The following is a 15,442-nucleotide window of genomic DNA, read 5'->3' as shown; positions in this document are numbered from 1 at the left end:
GAAAACAGGAATAGAAATTCCCCACATACCAATGACCATGAAATCAACCATGAAAGAGAGGAAAATTTAAGTCAGCACTCCAGAGAGAATTAAATATACCCAAACAAGCATGTGAGAGGTGGGGGGTAAAAAACACCTTGAACCTGGAATTTTAAAACTAACAAATGGGGGAAAGGGAGAACAGGAATAAATGAGGAGAAAGTTGATTGAACTCGGGGAAAAATGAGAAAAAAGAAAGATCAAGCTATCTTAGAAATGAATAAATTACAAAGTGTTCAATGGAGAATAGTCACAATAAAGGGGCATTTTAAAAAGGAAAGAAAATAAGAAAGTGAATAAAAATGGCATAAAGAAGTAAAAATGTAGAAACAGAAGACTAGCAAAGAAGAAAATATTCATATTATAGAGTCCCTGAAGAAGAAAAAGAAAACAATAAACAGAGTAATATTTAAAACTATAATCGAAGAAACAGAAACAGAGAAAGAGCCCAATCTATACATTGGAAGGACTTCTTAGGTACTAATGAAAATTCATCCAGATTGATCAACTCCAAGACATTCTGGTAAAGATACTAGCTTTCAAAGATAAAGATAAAATCCTCAAGGCTTCCAGGTGAAAAAGATTAAATAACTTATAAGGGCAAAAGAATTAGATGGATATCACACTTTTCAAAACCAACACACAAAGAAAGGCAACTATGAAGCAGCATTTTTTTCTTAAATTCACACAAAGAAGTGTGAATCAAGGCTATAGAAAATGTCAAGGCTATAGAAAAACCATTTTAAACAGAACATTCATCAGTGTTTTGGAGGAATCTCCTAGAGGGTGAGCTTCATCCATACCAGCAATGACTGGGAAAACTTCAGAAAAAGGACTGATGGTAAGCACTTAAAAATATTTAAGTATACGTCTAAGACCAAAGCAAAGGTGGGGAAGAGGATAGAGAACTAATGTAGAAATATGCTGTGTACTGTTAACAACGTGTAGAAATCATTGAACTAAAAGATGGGGAGAGAAGGCAAGAGGAAAATAGAAAAAGCTCATTGTTGTGTGGACCATAAGTGGTGTCAAATGGCAAGAGGTGGGGATGGGGAAACCTAGAAAGCCAGGCAGTAAAGGTTTAAATAAGAAAATAAGGGTTTAAGGGCATTTTTAAAAGATGTAAAAATAAAGGTAACCACTAGAACAAAAACATAAACCTTCCTAAATACCAAAAAACATTTACAAATAAAAGGACAAAGAATATACAACTCATAGAGAAACATAACAAATATTTTAAAATACACATAACCATAAAATATTTTGTCAAAATATCAGTCATATTGATAAATGTGAATGGGCTTAACTCCTCTATTAAAAAGATTTTCAATTTGCCTCACAAAATATGACACACATACATATATATATAGCATATGTAAGAGATACACCTAAAACAAAGTGATTCATAAAGACTAAAAATAAAGGGATAGACAATGAAAGCAATCCTGATGTTAGGCAAAGTGGAATTCAAGCCCCAAAGCATGAAGCATTACAAAGGACATTTTTTTTATGGTAAAAGCTACAATTCGCAATAAAGATATAACACATAAAAATAAATACACCAAATAACACAGCAATAACCTTTATGAAGCAAAACTGCAGGAAGTACAAGGAGACATAGATAGAAATAAACTAACAATATGAGAAAACTATACTAAACACATTTATCAATAAAAGTGAAACAATGACAATAAATTAATTACATCCCCTGTTCAGAAAAACAACAACAAAGTGAACCAAAAGAAAGCATGAGGAAAGAAATAATAAAGAGCAGGAATTAATTAAATAATTATAGAGAAACAGTAGATCTAATTAACAAATTAAAATTCTGGGTCTTTAAAAATAAAAGTATATAAATTACCATATTGCCAAGAAAAAAAAGAGAATATACAAATAATGAAATAAATATTAAAGGAGAAATAACCATTGAAGCAGAAGACATTTTTTTAAAATCAGAAGAGACTGCTTTATAGTCTTCTCTATACATAAATTTGAAAACTTAGATTAAATGGAAAATGGATTGCCACAATCAACCGCATTTGATTTAGAAAGCTTAAACAACCCAATAGACAAAGTTATTGAGGAACTACCCCACCAACAAAACAAAACAAAACAAGAAACAAAAACAACACTAGGTCTAGATGGTTTTTCAAATAATTCTGTCAAGCCTTCAAGGATCTGATAGTCCCAGTGCTCTATAAATTATTGAAGAGCATTGAAAGGGAAGGAAAACTTCTCAACTCCTTATATGAAGTATGTGTAACACTGATACCTACACCAAATAGGGCAAAGAAACAAAACATCACTCATGCATACTGATGCAAAAATAGTAAATAAAATAATAGCAAACCCAAATCAGAAACATTAGAATCCAAAATCACATTAAGAAGGTAATATACCATGTCCAAGTTGGATTTACTCCTGGAATAATGCAAGGTTGGTTTAATTCTAGGAAATCCACTAATATTGTATACCATATTGATAGCCCAAATGAAATAAATTACAAAATTATCTTCATAGATATAAAAAAGTCTTTGAAAAAATTCAACATTAATTCACAATATAAAAATAATCAAGTAAATGGATATTGAAGGGTATTTTTTAAATGGTAAATATGTATGTGTGTGTGTATGTAAGTTTAAAAAAGCAAATATCTGTAGTATCCTACCCATTGTGTAAGAAAGAAGGAGATATTAAAAAAAAAGCATGTCTGCTCATCTGTTCAGAAGAAATATGTAAAGGATAAACTAGAAAATAAAGACAATGGTGACCTACAGAGGATGAGTGGACAAGGGATATAAAGAAGGGTGGAATTAAGTAAGGATGAGAAAGAAACAATACTTCTCTTAGTATATTTTCATTAAGTCTGACTCTTAGAGAACCATGGTAATAGTAATATTTTACATAGCACCCAAAATAAAAAGTTCCTTTTTGTGAGTGGAATTAAAAGGGAATACAAACAGTAAGAAATGAACCTAACTGTATTATGAATGAATAATGTAACCACATTGAAGAGAATGTGAAAGAAAAAACCTAACCTAAGTAAATTTCAGGAAACAGTATTTTGACTGTACACTATGAGGCTAAAAACAAAAATTACTGTACTATTCTTTTGTTTGTACAGGGGTATGGGTTTGTAATTCTGTAACTATTGTACGTGTATGTGAGGATTGAACAAACAAGTCAATATAGATCATTAGAGACAGATTTTTCACTGAGAAAGGAGTTACAAATAAGGAAAGTGGAGAAGCCACAATGAGCTGTATTAGAATTTGAGGTATCAGGATAGACTCATGGGTTTAATATATATCCTGATAGATATAGAAATATATATATGTGTATGTATGTGTAGATATACATACATAGGTCTCCTAGCTTTGTGTGCTGAGAGGGCCTGCAAGGAGTGATACCCTGGTAGCCATGAACATACCCAGAAACCAGATCTTGGTTTCTGAACACCACTTTCCATGAAAGGAACCAGGGGTTCTTGAAGAAGCAGTTGATTCCAGTGCTGGGGCAAGACATGATGAAGCTGGAACATTTAGTGGTGCCAGAAATAAGGAAGTGCTGAGAAAAAGGATGAAGGCATGTCAAAAGGATATATGAACCAACTTGAAGAAGCTCCTAGTAGCAAAACCTAGAACAACTTGAATAGCAGAGTAAATAATGATAGTAGTGGATTGTGATCCATAGAATAAACTGAATACCCAAGAGTCCATACTGAAATAAATAAAAATTGAATAAGTAAATGAGTGTGAAGGGACAGCTCTTTCTTACAGAATAATTCTAATTAATAAAGTGTAGAAGGAATGAAGAAAATAGAAACCTGTGAGGCAAACACCACAGGAATAATTGTTGCAAGGAAGATCTACCAATGGATGCTAAAATCAGTGCGTATAAGTTTTACTTGAAACAGGATATTTTCATAATCTCAAAGTATCCTACCCAGGATATTTATCAATTATAAAGAGAAACACAGTAACTTTACAGTGGAGAAAACTGGCATTCACCAACTTAACCAAGTGATCAAGGTAAGCATCACCAATACTAAGGTTTGTGGACATCATGTACCCCTCCCAACATAATGCACTGAGAAGGACACAGCATCACTTCTATGATGTTCTTGCCCCCCAAACATGTATAATTTCTGTTTAATAATGAGAAAACGTCAGACAAACCCACACTGAGGAACATTCTGCAAAAGAATGACCAGTACTCATCAAAAATATCAAGGTCATGAAAGACAAGACTGAGGAACTGTTGCAGATTGGAGGAGAGTAAATAAATACATCGATGAAGTGCAGTGTGGAATCCTGAATTGGATACTAGGACAGAAAAAAAGGACATAAGGAGAAAAACTGGTAGATAATGAAAAAGGTCTGTAGTTTAATCAATAGTATTGCACAAATGTTAATCTCCTGGCCACTGAATATTAAATATTTGACCCTCACATCAAAAACAAAGCAAGGATGTATTCTGTTTCTGCTTTTATTCCATATGGTACTAGAGTTCTTAGAGAGTGCAATAAAGCAAGAAAAATAAATAAAAATAATTAAGATTGGAAAGGAAGAATAAAAACTGTATTTATGAATGAGCATGATTGACCACTTAGAAAACCATACAAAAATTAAGTGAACTTAGTAATGTCACAGGATAAAAGGACAGTAAACAGAAACCTATTATATTTTTTGTATGCTAGCAACAAACAAGTGGAAAATTTAAAACTTCTGCTCTTCACAGGATACCATTAAGAAAATGACAAGGCAAGCCGCAGACTAGGAGAAAATATTAATAATACTTCTCTGATAATGGATTTGTATTCCAAATATATCAAGAATTCCCACAACTCAGGAAAAAAGAGACAATTCAATAAAAAATGGGCAGACTCAACAAGGACTTTGCAAAAGATTTAAGAATGGACAACAAAGATATGTGAAGAGAACACCACATCTGATATTATCAAGTGTTGGCACAGATGTGGAGCCACTGGACCCCTCAAACATTGCTGATAGGAACGTAAAATGACAGCTACTTTGGAAATCAGTTTGGCATTTCTTAGAAAGTTAAACATATGTTACCATATGACCCAGCAATTCCACTCCTAAATAAGATGGGCAAAGCTAGTATGAGGTGAAAAAAAATCAGATCAATGGTTGCCTGGAGCTAAGACAGGGAATGGGGAGAGAGGGACTACAGAGGAGCCCAAGGGGGCAATAGAAATGTTCTATATCTTGAATGAAGTTATCTGGGTATACATACTTCAAAACTCATTGAACTGTGCACTTAAAATGAGTGCTTATTATAGGTAAATTAGACTTTAATAAGGTTGCTTTTAATTAAGGTAAAAAAAATAATGATCAGAGTTAATGTTTATTGAACATTTACCTTAAGTGCTTTCCATATTCTGCATCATCTTACTGAATTCTCAAAACCACTTTATTAGGTAGGACTTTATTATCCCCATTTTTCAGCTGAGGAAACAGATAGAGATCCCAGTAAAGAACAAGAATTTGAACCCAGGCCACCTGACTGCAGAACCCGTGCCCTTGACCACTGTGCTACAGGGCTAGAACATCAGGTATCTCTCCCCTGATATTAATAAAGCTCATCCTCAGGACATGCTAACCAAGCTGTCTCTTTGGAGCAGCCAAAATAAGTGAGTGTGGACCCGGGAAATGAGGGGAGGGACCACAGGAAGAGGTGGCCTGGGGTAGAACGGCATTCGTCCAAGCCTGGACTCTTGCTCCCGTGTTGGAATCACCTGGTGCCTGGTCCTTGCCTCACCCTAGACTGACCCAATCAGCGTCTCTGGGGTGGGCCTGAGAATCTGCATTGTATTAAGAAGCCACCACCCGCATGTCTGCCCCAGTGCGAACAATAGAGACAGGACTGTGCAGAGGGAAGTCTGGGTTTAAATCCTGACCCCTCCTGACCCTTTCTTACCTCTCCGCGCCTCAACTGGCTCATTCCCACCATGGGCATCATAATAGTACAAACCACGTAGGGTGGCTGGGAGATTCACGTGATTTGAGGGAGAATTAGGCATAGCACTTAGCGCAAAGGAGGCACTAGATATATGATGGATTAAAATAACACTTGAACGAGGGACTGAGCTGCACCCAGCACCTCTCTCTCTCTCCTTCCTCTCTAGGCCCCGGCCTGGCCTTTATCGCTTACCCCAAGGCGGTCACCATGATGCCTCTCTCCCCACTGTGGGCCACCTTGTTCTTCATGATGCTCATCTTCCTGGGCCTGGACAGCCAGGTAAGGGGGGACCCCAGGCTGGGATGGCAGGGAGACCAGATGCTACTCTTAGGAGCAGCTCAGGGGACTTACCAGCACCTTGGTGCTGGTTGTCAGGGCCCTGCCCACTGTCCCCACCCTGCTCTCCTCTCAGCAGGCCGTGATCTCCACCATCACCCCCAGACACCCCTGTATGGCTCCTTCCACATCTTCCCAAATACACTTTTCCTTACCTGAAATTCCCAACTCCCAATCTAAGTTTTTAAAAAATTGCTAACTACTTGCATTCTGTGAACATATTTCTGCCTGATAGCACCACCTAGCAAGCTGAAGAAATTCTCAGAGATAGGGCTACGGTTAATGGTATCCAAGGCTCTACCACCACGTGTCCCTGTCCCTGCCAAATCGTGGGGGACACAGGAGCACAGAAAAGTACCTTCTCCTTCCTTCCTCCATCTCTGTTATGGCCCCCCTGACATGCTCCAGGTGGCCACATGGGTCCTCGGCACCACCATCAGCTCCCAATGCCCCTCGTCCCACCCGCCTGCTCTTTCATTGTTGCTGATAGGGCTCTCCCCACCCACCCTCCACTTGGCAGCCTGCCTTTCTCAGTGAAGGCAGTATACTTAGAACTAGCAATTTATCTGTGCACATTTTCCTTTATCTCCCCGTGAATGCACGCACTTCATCTTCTCACACTGCAAAACTCACCGCAGCCTGCCCTCCCAGCCCTCCTCCAGTCCTCTTCTTGATTTTCCAGCCAGAATCCCGTGGCTTCCAGTCACTCTCCACTCTCTGAAATCTACCCTTTTTCCTGCTGTTCCAGCGCGGCGGGTTTCCTTAAGAGCCCCAGTGAACATCTTCCACCTAGAGCCAGCGGCTCTGTTATCAGACTCCGTTGGCAAGGTGCTGTCCTCTACCCATGACCTTGTGCAAGTCGCTTAGCACCCAAGCCTCATGGCCAGTGTGTCTGTCAACCCAGCCAAGTCCAATTTTTCCCCCGGATGATTTCTCAGAAATTGCTAAGCCGAGCTGCTGAAGCACCGGGTGTTTCTGCTGATAATCTTCCCTTCCAGTGTTGCGGGCAGAGGCCTCGGGAGGGATTGGCAGCTCGTGCGTGACAGTGACTGTCCTGCAGAGGGAGGTGGGGGCTGGGGCCTTGGCTCTCTGGGTCCCTGGGGGTGTTGAGCGGAGCCAGCACTTGGGCTGAGATGCTGAGTTAGCAGGGGGGACCTGGGGGCCTAGTGGGTGGATGGCCGCTCTGCTTACCCCCGTGTGCGCTGCCCTTGCCGTGCCTGGGCCACACCCTCCATTCTCTGTCACAATAACCACATGGACTGGGGGGGGGGGGGGCCCTTTTGTCATCCCCATTTTGCAGATGAAGAAACTGAGGCTGAATGAGTTGCTGGAACATGTACCCAGGTTTTTGTGCCTCTTAGTCCACATGCTCTGATGTCTCTTCAGTTTGGGTCCTGGATAAACAGCCTTCCCTGAATTGCATCTTCTTCCTTCCCTGAGGACCCTGGAGAAAGGAAGACTGCAGCCAGCCTTTCGGTAGAGGCAGGGTAGCCCGGAGGCTAGGAACCTGGGCTTTGGAGTCAGACAGGGCTGGGTTTGAGTCCCAGGTCCATGACTTTTACCAGCCGTGTTGCTCTGGACTAGTCACTTCACCTCTCTGTGCTTGGTCCCTTTGTCTGCCAGTGAAGCTGGAAATACCTTTCCTGAGGAGGTAGAAATGAATTGGAAAGGATTTGGGGCCAAAAAATGGCTCCAGGGAAGGGAGTGTCTCCACATGGTAACCAGCAAAGGAATCCTTTACTTCTTTTACTTCCCTCTGGTCTTGGCGGTTCAGCACAGTGGTTAAAGCCCAGTCTCTAGAAAGATTGGTTCCTACCCAGGCCATATCACTGAATACCTCTGTGTCCTCGGGCAGGTGGCTTACCTCCAATGCTTCCACTCCTCACTTACAAACAGGGATACTAATTGGATTATAGAGATTAAATTAATCTGTTAACTGCTTAGAAAAGAGTCTGGCTCACAACAAGCACCATATATTTGCCATTATTTATTATTATTTTTATTAATTTATGAAACCTTTTCTGAGCATCTCCTCTGTGCCACTGGGGATAGGTGAAAATGGCATCGCCCCTGCCCTCTAGGATCCCACCTTGTAAGGACATAGATATAAGCTCCATGGGCACCATGAGGTGAGGCAGGGGGTGGCCTGGGTGTAGAGGAGAGGAAGGGTCTGTTCTGCCCAAGCTGGGGGCAAGGAGGAGCAGTCAGGAAAAGGCCTATGCAGGAGATCTGCCCACAGTGCTGGGAGAAAGAACCCAGAGAGGGGGCTGATGGGTGTGTTGGGATATTTGGGCTGGGTGTTGATGGGTGAGTAGGAATAGAATGGATACGGTGTGTCTGGCCCAGTCTCAGCATGGTGGGATGCAGACACTTAGTGGCTCAGGCTCTGCTGTCTTAAGCGTGCGCAGTCTGGCCCGGCCCCCCGAGTCCCATAGCAGAAACATCAGAGCTGGGTGCTGGCTCACCTCCGATTGCTCTCCACCCATCAAAGGGGGTGCTTGCTCAGCAGAAGCAAAGGACGGGAGAACTCTCACAGTCCTAGAGAATGAGGAACTCAAGCCCTGCTCACAGAGACTGACCAGAGCCTGCCACTAGCCGAGCACTCAGCTCTCAGGACAGTTGCAGAGCCTCCCATCTTGCCTCCCAGACAGCGTCTCCTTTAAGTTGTTGACCCTAGAACAGGGCCCAGCACATAGGCACATGACAGGAAGCATGGGGGAGAAGGAGTACTAGCTTTCAAGTCAGGAGACCCCAGTTGAAGTCCTGACTCTGCTACTTCCTCGCTGAGTGACCTTGGGCAGGTTACTTCCCCTCACTGAGCCTCAGTGTTCTCATCTGTTACATGGGTTTGCTGGAGTTCTGTAAGTACCAGGACTGTTGTTCTTCTCAGGCCTTCTGTCAGCGTGAGTGTGGAAAGGAAGGCCCAGTTGGGGGGAAGCCCAGGGCTTAGGCCTATTGCACTTGTCCAGAGCTGAGGCCACTAAGAACAGACTTTCTCTCGGGCTTGACACCGTCCTATCTGCCCTGTGCAGTTTGTGTGCGTGGAAAGCCTCGTGACTGCTGTGGTGGACATGTACCCCAAGGTCTTCCGGAGGGGCTACCGGCGGGAGCTGCTCATCCTGGCTCTATCCATCATCTCCTATTTTCTGGGCCTCGTGATGCTCACGGAGGTGAGTGACATGGAAACAAGTAAGCGACGTGAACACAGTAACGGGAAGGTTAAGTGCCTGGGCTCTGGGTTAGGCAGGTCTGATGTCAAATCCCAGCTCTGGGATCGGTCGTGTGACCCCGGCCAGGTCTAGTATTTCTCTAGGACTCGTTTTCTCCTCTTTGTGAATATCATTGGAAGTTCTCATTGAGCCCTGAGCACAATGTCTTCACATGTGTGAATGCTCAGCTCACGGTCACCATCGTCACTACCAGAGGGGAGTAAAACTCACAAAGAGAAAGACTGGGGTTATCTGGTAGTCATCCACCCTGACAGTACTTCTGGGTGAAAGGGACAGTGTCAGCTATGGACCCCTCACCCAGGTACTGCTCTTGGCCTAAAGTTCAGAGCAGGCTTTTCTGGAATATCACTGAGAAGAGACATGCATGAGGACATCTGGCACCTCAGGCACTGTGTGTCCGAACCCCAGCCCTGTCTCTGCTGGACCTGTGAGTGAGGAGGGTTTCACCATGACCCCCCACATTAAGACTCTCATGACACCATGTTTCTCTCCCCTCCTGCAGCCATCTGTCTAATAAATACTTTTTCAAGTACCTTGGGAAAGTGAAACTAGATATCTTTCTCCCCACACTGACAAAATTAATTAATTTAAAAAAACAGAAAACTGTTGCCCAACAAGAAGAGGTTTTACAAGAAACATGGAAAGAAATGAGGGAACTCCAATCCATTGAAGCAGCTGAGGTGATATTGAGGTTGGTCTATGGATCCTCTTCATCCTCTGCTTCTCAGCTCAGAGGCTGTCTCCTGGAAGGCTCCTCTGCTTTCCTTCCTCAAGCACTTTGTTCCAGGCTCAGCCCAGCCTTTCTCCCACCTTAGAATGAACGCTCAGTTCACCTGTCTCTCCCCCCACCAGGCTCCGAGGTCCATGAAGACAGGAGCTGGCCTTGCCCGGCTCTGTGCCCTTGGGTCCTGGCAGAGGGTAGACACTCAGGGCGTGGTGGCTGGTGTTATTACTGCTCCTAGTCATTGTCACATTAATGGGAGTGATAATCAGCTTTGAGCAAATGAATGGTGTGGCACTTCCGGTTTCCATCTCTCCACTCCCCACACAGGGAAACCAGCCCTGAACTGAGCAGGGCTTCATTAAGTGCTGATTAATTACACAAAGTAGAGTCTTTGTCACATAGAAATTGGGGGGTTAATGTGACATGTTAATGAGGCTGATGGGAACAGGGCTCCAAGAAGAGCAGGCATTGGTGTGGGTGTCCCTGGCTTGGAGCAGGCAGGCGGAAGACCCTCCAGGACCTCCGGCCCTGGGAGCCCCCCAGCCCTGGGTGCCCCCCCATGTTGCAGAGCCTCCATGCCCACCCTTCAACATGAGGCCATGGGTCTGCCCAGGGGTGCCTTGTGGCTCCTGGGGCCCATCAGGGAAATAGCACTGTGCTGACCGTTAATCAGCAGACACTTGGGCTTCACATGCCAACCTTCTGCCTCCATGCAGGAATATCTGTGAGTGATTGCACCAGAGAAGTTAAAATTGCCAAATGGGCCATGTCGGCCTCAGCCTTCACAGTAATTGCTGGCAGGATCTTCTCCCTCATTTATATACATTTAAAGCTCGGCTTTGGGGAAAAAATAGGCCACAGATTTTTTATCTTCCACCACGGCAGTGTGGTAGAGAATTAAGAGCATGGGCTATGCAGCCAGAACACCTAGATTCAATCCTCAGTCCCACGACTGGCTATCTGGATGACCTGCGGCAAGTTTTCTCACTGCTCTGTGCCTCGGTTTCCCCTATGAATACTGAGGACAGCAGTTGTGCCTGCCTTGTTTATACACGCTGTAAGGATCAAGCAGACTAAGACATGGGAAGTAGTTCAATCAGAGCCTGGTACTTGGAGAGGGCTGCATATGTATACATGATGTTCATGGAAGGAGACACTCAGGAGAGCAGTTAGGAGCATCGTCTGAGCTTTTAACTCAGAAAGCCAAGCGCATTCCTAGTCACAGAGAAGCCTCAGACCTGCTCCTTACTCTCACAGCCCTGAATATCCACCATATCCAGCACCAACAGGAGGCCCTAGACCAGATATGTCCCATAGATCCCCTTTGTTTCACCCCCACTGTGTTTTTAAGAACATGGAGAGGTTACCAACAGTTAAGAGAAAGACTTCTCGTGAAAATCTGGATTTCTGGCATCTTCTAGAAAAATCTGCAGATCTGGCTGCACCCAGGCGTGCCTCCCCCAGCAACTTTCAACCGGCGTTGTGTGGCCACGTGGGGCCTGTGCTGGCCAGTTAGCGCCAGCCCCACCACTTCCTGGTGTCACACACCGGGCCCACCTCTTTCCCTCGTGTTATCTGTCTGGCCCTCTGGGCATTGAGATCCTGCCCCAGATCCAGCTGAAGACATGAGTGAGGAAACAAACAGTCCCAGCCTATGTGTGGTCTCAGAGGGTAGAAGGAGGCCCTGGAGGCCATGGGAGCACAGGCTGGAAGCTTAATTCCGAGTACGTCCCTGTGGCAGACACAGGAGGCTGTCCAGGCTTTGTCCTGGACTCTTACCTCCCTGTCCTGGCATTCAGAATGCCTCCCCCAACCTGACCCTCCTCCCCTTTTCCACTTTTATTTCTCCTGCTGTTGATTGTGTCCCCCTCAGGGTTGTCATGTGTTGTAAGATTTCCTATAGAGATCCCAACCTTTCTGAGGGCTGCAGCTAGCTGCCTGCCCAGATGCCATCCCTCCTTTTTAGAAACCTTCCTGGGTCACCTGGGCCAGCTAAGCTTATACCTCCCAGGCCTTCTCCTCCCACACTGGCAGGAGATACAAAGAGAACTGGTGTGGGGGCCTCCCCAGCAGAAGCCCAGAGCTAACAGAACAGCTGATGGGAAAACTTTTTTAAAAAACTGTGAATCCATAAAATGTGCTGCAGAGGCCTAAAGAGAAGATAAGGCTGTCAAAAAGGCTTCTTGGAGGAGGTGACATTTGAGCTGAGCTGTGAAGGAACTTACCAAGTAAAGAAGGAACAGCACATGCAAAGGCACAGAGGGGAGACTATCCCTTAGTCTGTCAGAGGGAAGCATGTGAAGATCGGCTGGGAGGAAGGAGAGACAAGGCCAAGTGAGAGGGCCACTCTGACTGGCAGGCTTACGGGAGCCAAGGGGTAATGTTAAACTGTGGAGAGACATGATTGGATTTGCATAGTAGAAAGGTCCTAGTGAAAGCCTATGTTTGGGGAAGGGGGTGAGGCTCGAGGCAAGGAGGCCAGTGGGGACGCTGTTAGAACCATCAGGGAAAGGGGCTGAGGCCGCCTGACCTCAGTCTCTGATTTTCTGTGTTGTCTCCAGCCTTTGGAAGGAAAAAACAAGACAGACCTTCCCAAGCCCAGCAACCCCAGAGGGTGCTACCTTAGGGGGGGCCCAGGTGCAGAGGGTGTGTCGTTTGGGGAGACTAGGAAGAAGCAGTCTGCTCTGGTGGATGTGACTCCTGGCTGATGGTAGCCACAGGGCCAAGCAGAGGGCCTTTCGAAGGCCAGCTGTCTGACCCTGCTCTCCCGTGTGTCTTTGCATCCCTCTGTCCACATGTATGTCCTCCCGCTGCACAGGGCGGCATGTACATCTTCCAGCTCTTCGACTCCTATGCAGCCAGTGGAATGTGCCTTCTCTTTGTGGCCATCTTTGAGTGCGTCTGCATCGGCTGGGTGTATGGTAAGTAGAGGCTGGACATACCTGCGCCCAAGCAGCCTGTCATGGTGCCCAGCATATGGACGCCTGTGGCCTGGGTAGGCTCAGGTTCTCTGCGTTGGTCTCCCATCTATATCCACCTCTTCCTCCTTTCCTTCAGGGGCTCGGCCTTTCACACTTGTCAGGAGAGCTTCTTGTTCTTATACTCCTGTGGCACAGGGACACAGGGAGGGGTTCCAGACTCAGGCACTGTGACCTTGGGCCAGTGCCTCTGCCTTTGAGCCTCAGTTTTTCCATCTGTAAAATGGGATAGTCCTCACCATGTCTCCAAGTAGGAGATAGTGTGGGCAGAGCAGCCAGCACGGTGCCTGACCCTCATTCAGCACCTGCCTTCTGGTCCTCCTATTTCCTAAACCGAATGAGTGGATGAGGATTGCTGGACTCAGTGATGATGGATATTCCCACTGTGAGCCTAGCTTGGGAACAGGCCGCCCTGCGGGCTGCCCCACTCATTAGCAGCCCAGCCAGGCTGTCCCCTTCAGAGTCTTGCCCCCTGCCCCCATGTATGTCAGCCAGGCCTTGGCCCTGCCTCTCAAAGGGACCATCTTCCACCTTTCTCCCAGAAATGTTTCCTACTCACTGTTTCCTGGGCCTCACTGACCAAGGTCAGAAAGGGTCTTCCCAGCATCGGACCAGAATTCCTTCTCCTGCAGTATATTCTGAAAGCTCACATATGTAACAGCTTGGTAGTTGTTAAGTGGTAAATAAGGTCCCTGGCATCATTTGTCTGTCGGGCTGGGGAAAGCAAACACTCCTAGCCTTCCCTCTGGAGTCTTGTACAAAAATTCTCTGGGGTGTGTGTGCCTGTCTGTTTTATTCTGGACAGGAAGCAATCGCTTCTACGATAACATCGAAGACATGATTGGCTACCGGCCATTGTCGCTCATTAAATGGTGCTGGAAGGTTGTGACCCCCGGGATCTGTGCGGTAAGGGCCCTGCCAGAAGCTGCCTCCAGCCCACTCACCCACTTTCCCCTTCTAGCACCACAAGCCTGGCTGAGGCTGAAACTGAGGACGTGCTGGCCCCCTGGGAGACCCTCTGTGCATCCAGAGAGTCCAAGGCACCTAACAGCTTTCTAAGTGGGAGTCATGGGGACAGTTTCTGGGCTTGGCCAGGGAGGGGCCTCACTGGGATCCCAGCTCTGCCACCACCTTGCTGTGTGACCATAAGCAAGTCCCCTCCCTTCTCAAAGCCTCAGATTCTATACCTGCAAGCTAAGTGGCTGGGGCTTGTCTCCATGAGGGCCAAGGATCCTATGAGAGACAACGTTTAGCTTTGCTGTTAACAGAGAAAGCCACAGAACTGAGGTAAAATTGGGGCTCATTGCTCTGCCCCTCAAGCCACACCTTGGAGAGGAATTTGTGTTTAATAAACATAACCCCATTGCTCTTCACCCAGTTCTTGGCATTGAAAATGTCTCAGAGCATCTTCACAAACCATCGTGGTTCTGCAAAGTCCACTTTGAAAGCAGCCCCAAGAAGGAGCTAGAAAATTCCCAACTGGGCAGAGGCTGGGGATAAGGCTTCTGGGGCAGGAAGGGTCTCACAGCCCTGATGTGGTGCTGGGATCTGTGGGAGTCCATTCCCTGTGTGAGCTGGCACAGGGTCTCACCTGTCCAGGGCTGTCACATGCGGTGGCCCCTACCCTCACTGGCTTCCTGCATGCGGGCCTGTGCCTGGGCCTGTCGCTGAAGGCTGGCCCCCAGGGACCTCTCCCCGTCTCTCGGCAGGGCATCTTTATCTTCTTCCTTGTCAAGTACAAGCCTCTCAAGTACAACAACATCTATACCTACCCCACCTGGGGCTACAGCATCGGCTGGCTCATGGCCCTATCCTCCATGCTCTGCATCCCACTCTGGATCTTCATCAAGCTGTGGAAGACAGAGGGGACGCTGCCTGAGGTGAGACAGCCCAGGTGGGGGGTGGGGGTGGCGGGTTGGCAAGGACGGCTCTGAGGGCGCTGAGGCACATGTGGGGTCTGGCTCTGCCTCGGGTGGGCTGAAGAGCAGGAACAAGTCCATGGGTCTTATCTGAGCACTGGGTGTGTGAAGAATGAGCCCCACGTGTCTCCTGGGGAAGCCACGGCCAGCTCCTCTCTGGCAGGTGTTCATTGTTACCATTGTGTGACATCATCTCTGTGAGGCCTGGAGGGTGAGCCAGTTTCTCTGAGT

General features: G+C 46.0%; 1 protein-coding gene across 1 annotated transcript in view; it reads left to right on the top strand.

The window, feature by feature from the left end:
- The window catches only part of SLC6A11 (solute carrier family 6 member 11), a 126,711-nt gene that overhangs the window by 105,129 nt on the left and 6,140 nt on the right, over positions 1 to 15,442 (top strand). Inside the window, exons 9-13 of the mRNA XM_036079875.2 lie at positions 6,191 to 6,303; positions 9,393 to 9,530; positions 13,133 to 13,235; positions 14,098 to 14,198; positions 15,002 to 15,172. Coding sequence (XP_035935768.1) covers positions 6,191 to 6,303; positions 9,393 to 9,530; positions 13,133 to 13,235; positions 14,098 to 14,198; positions 15,002 to 15,172 — 626 coding nt within the window. The remainder of the gene's footprint in view (positions 1 to 6,190; positions 6,304 to 9,392; positions 9,531 to 13,132; positions 13,236 to 14,097; positions 14,199 to 15,001; positions 15,173 to 15,442) is intronic.

The sequence above is a fragment of the Halichoerus grypus genome, chromosome 1, assembly GCF_964656455.1.
Source record: "Halichoerus grypus chromosome 1, mHalGry1.hap1.1, whole genome shotgun sequence".
In the NCBI taxonomy this organism is placed as follows: domain Eukaryota; kingdom Metazoa; phylum Chordata; class Mammalia; order Carnivora; family Phocidae; genus Halichoerus; species Halichoerus grypus.
This window is presented reverse-complemented; position numbering and strand designations above follow the sequence as displayed.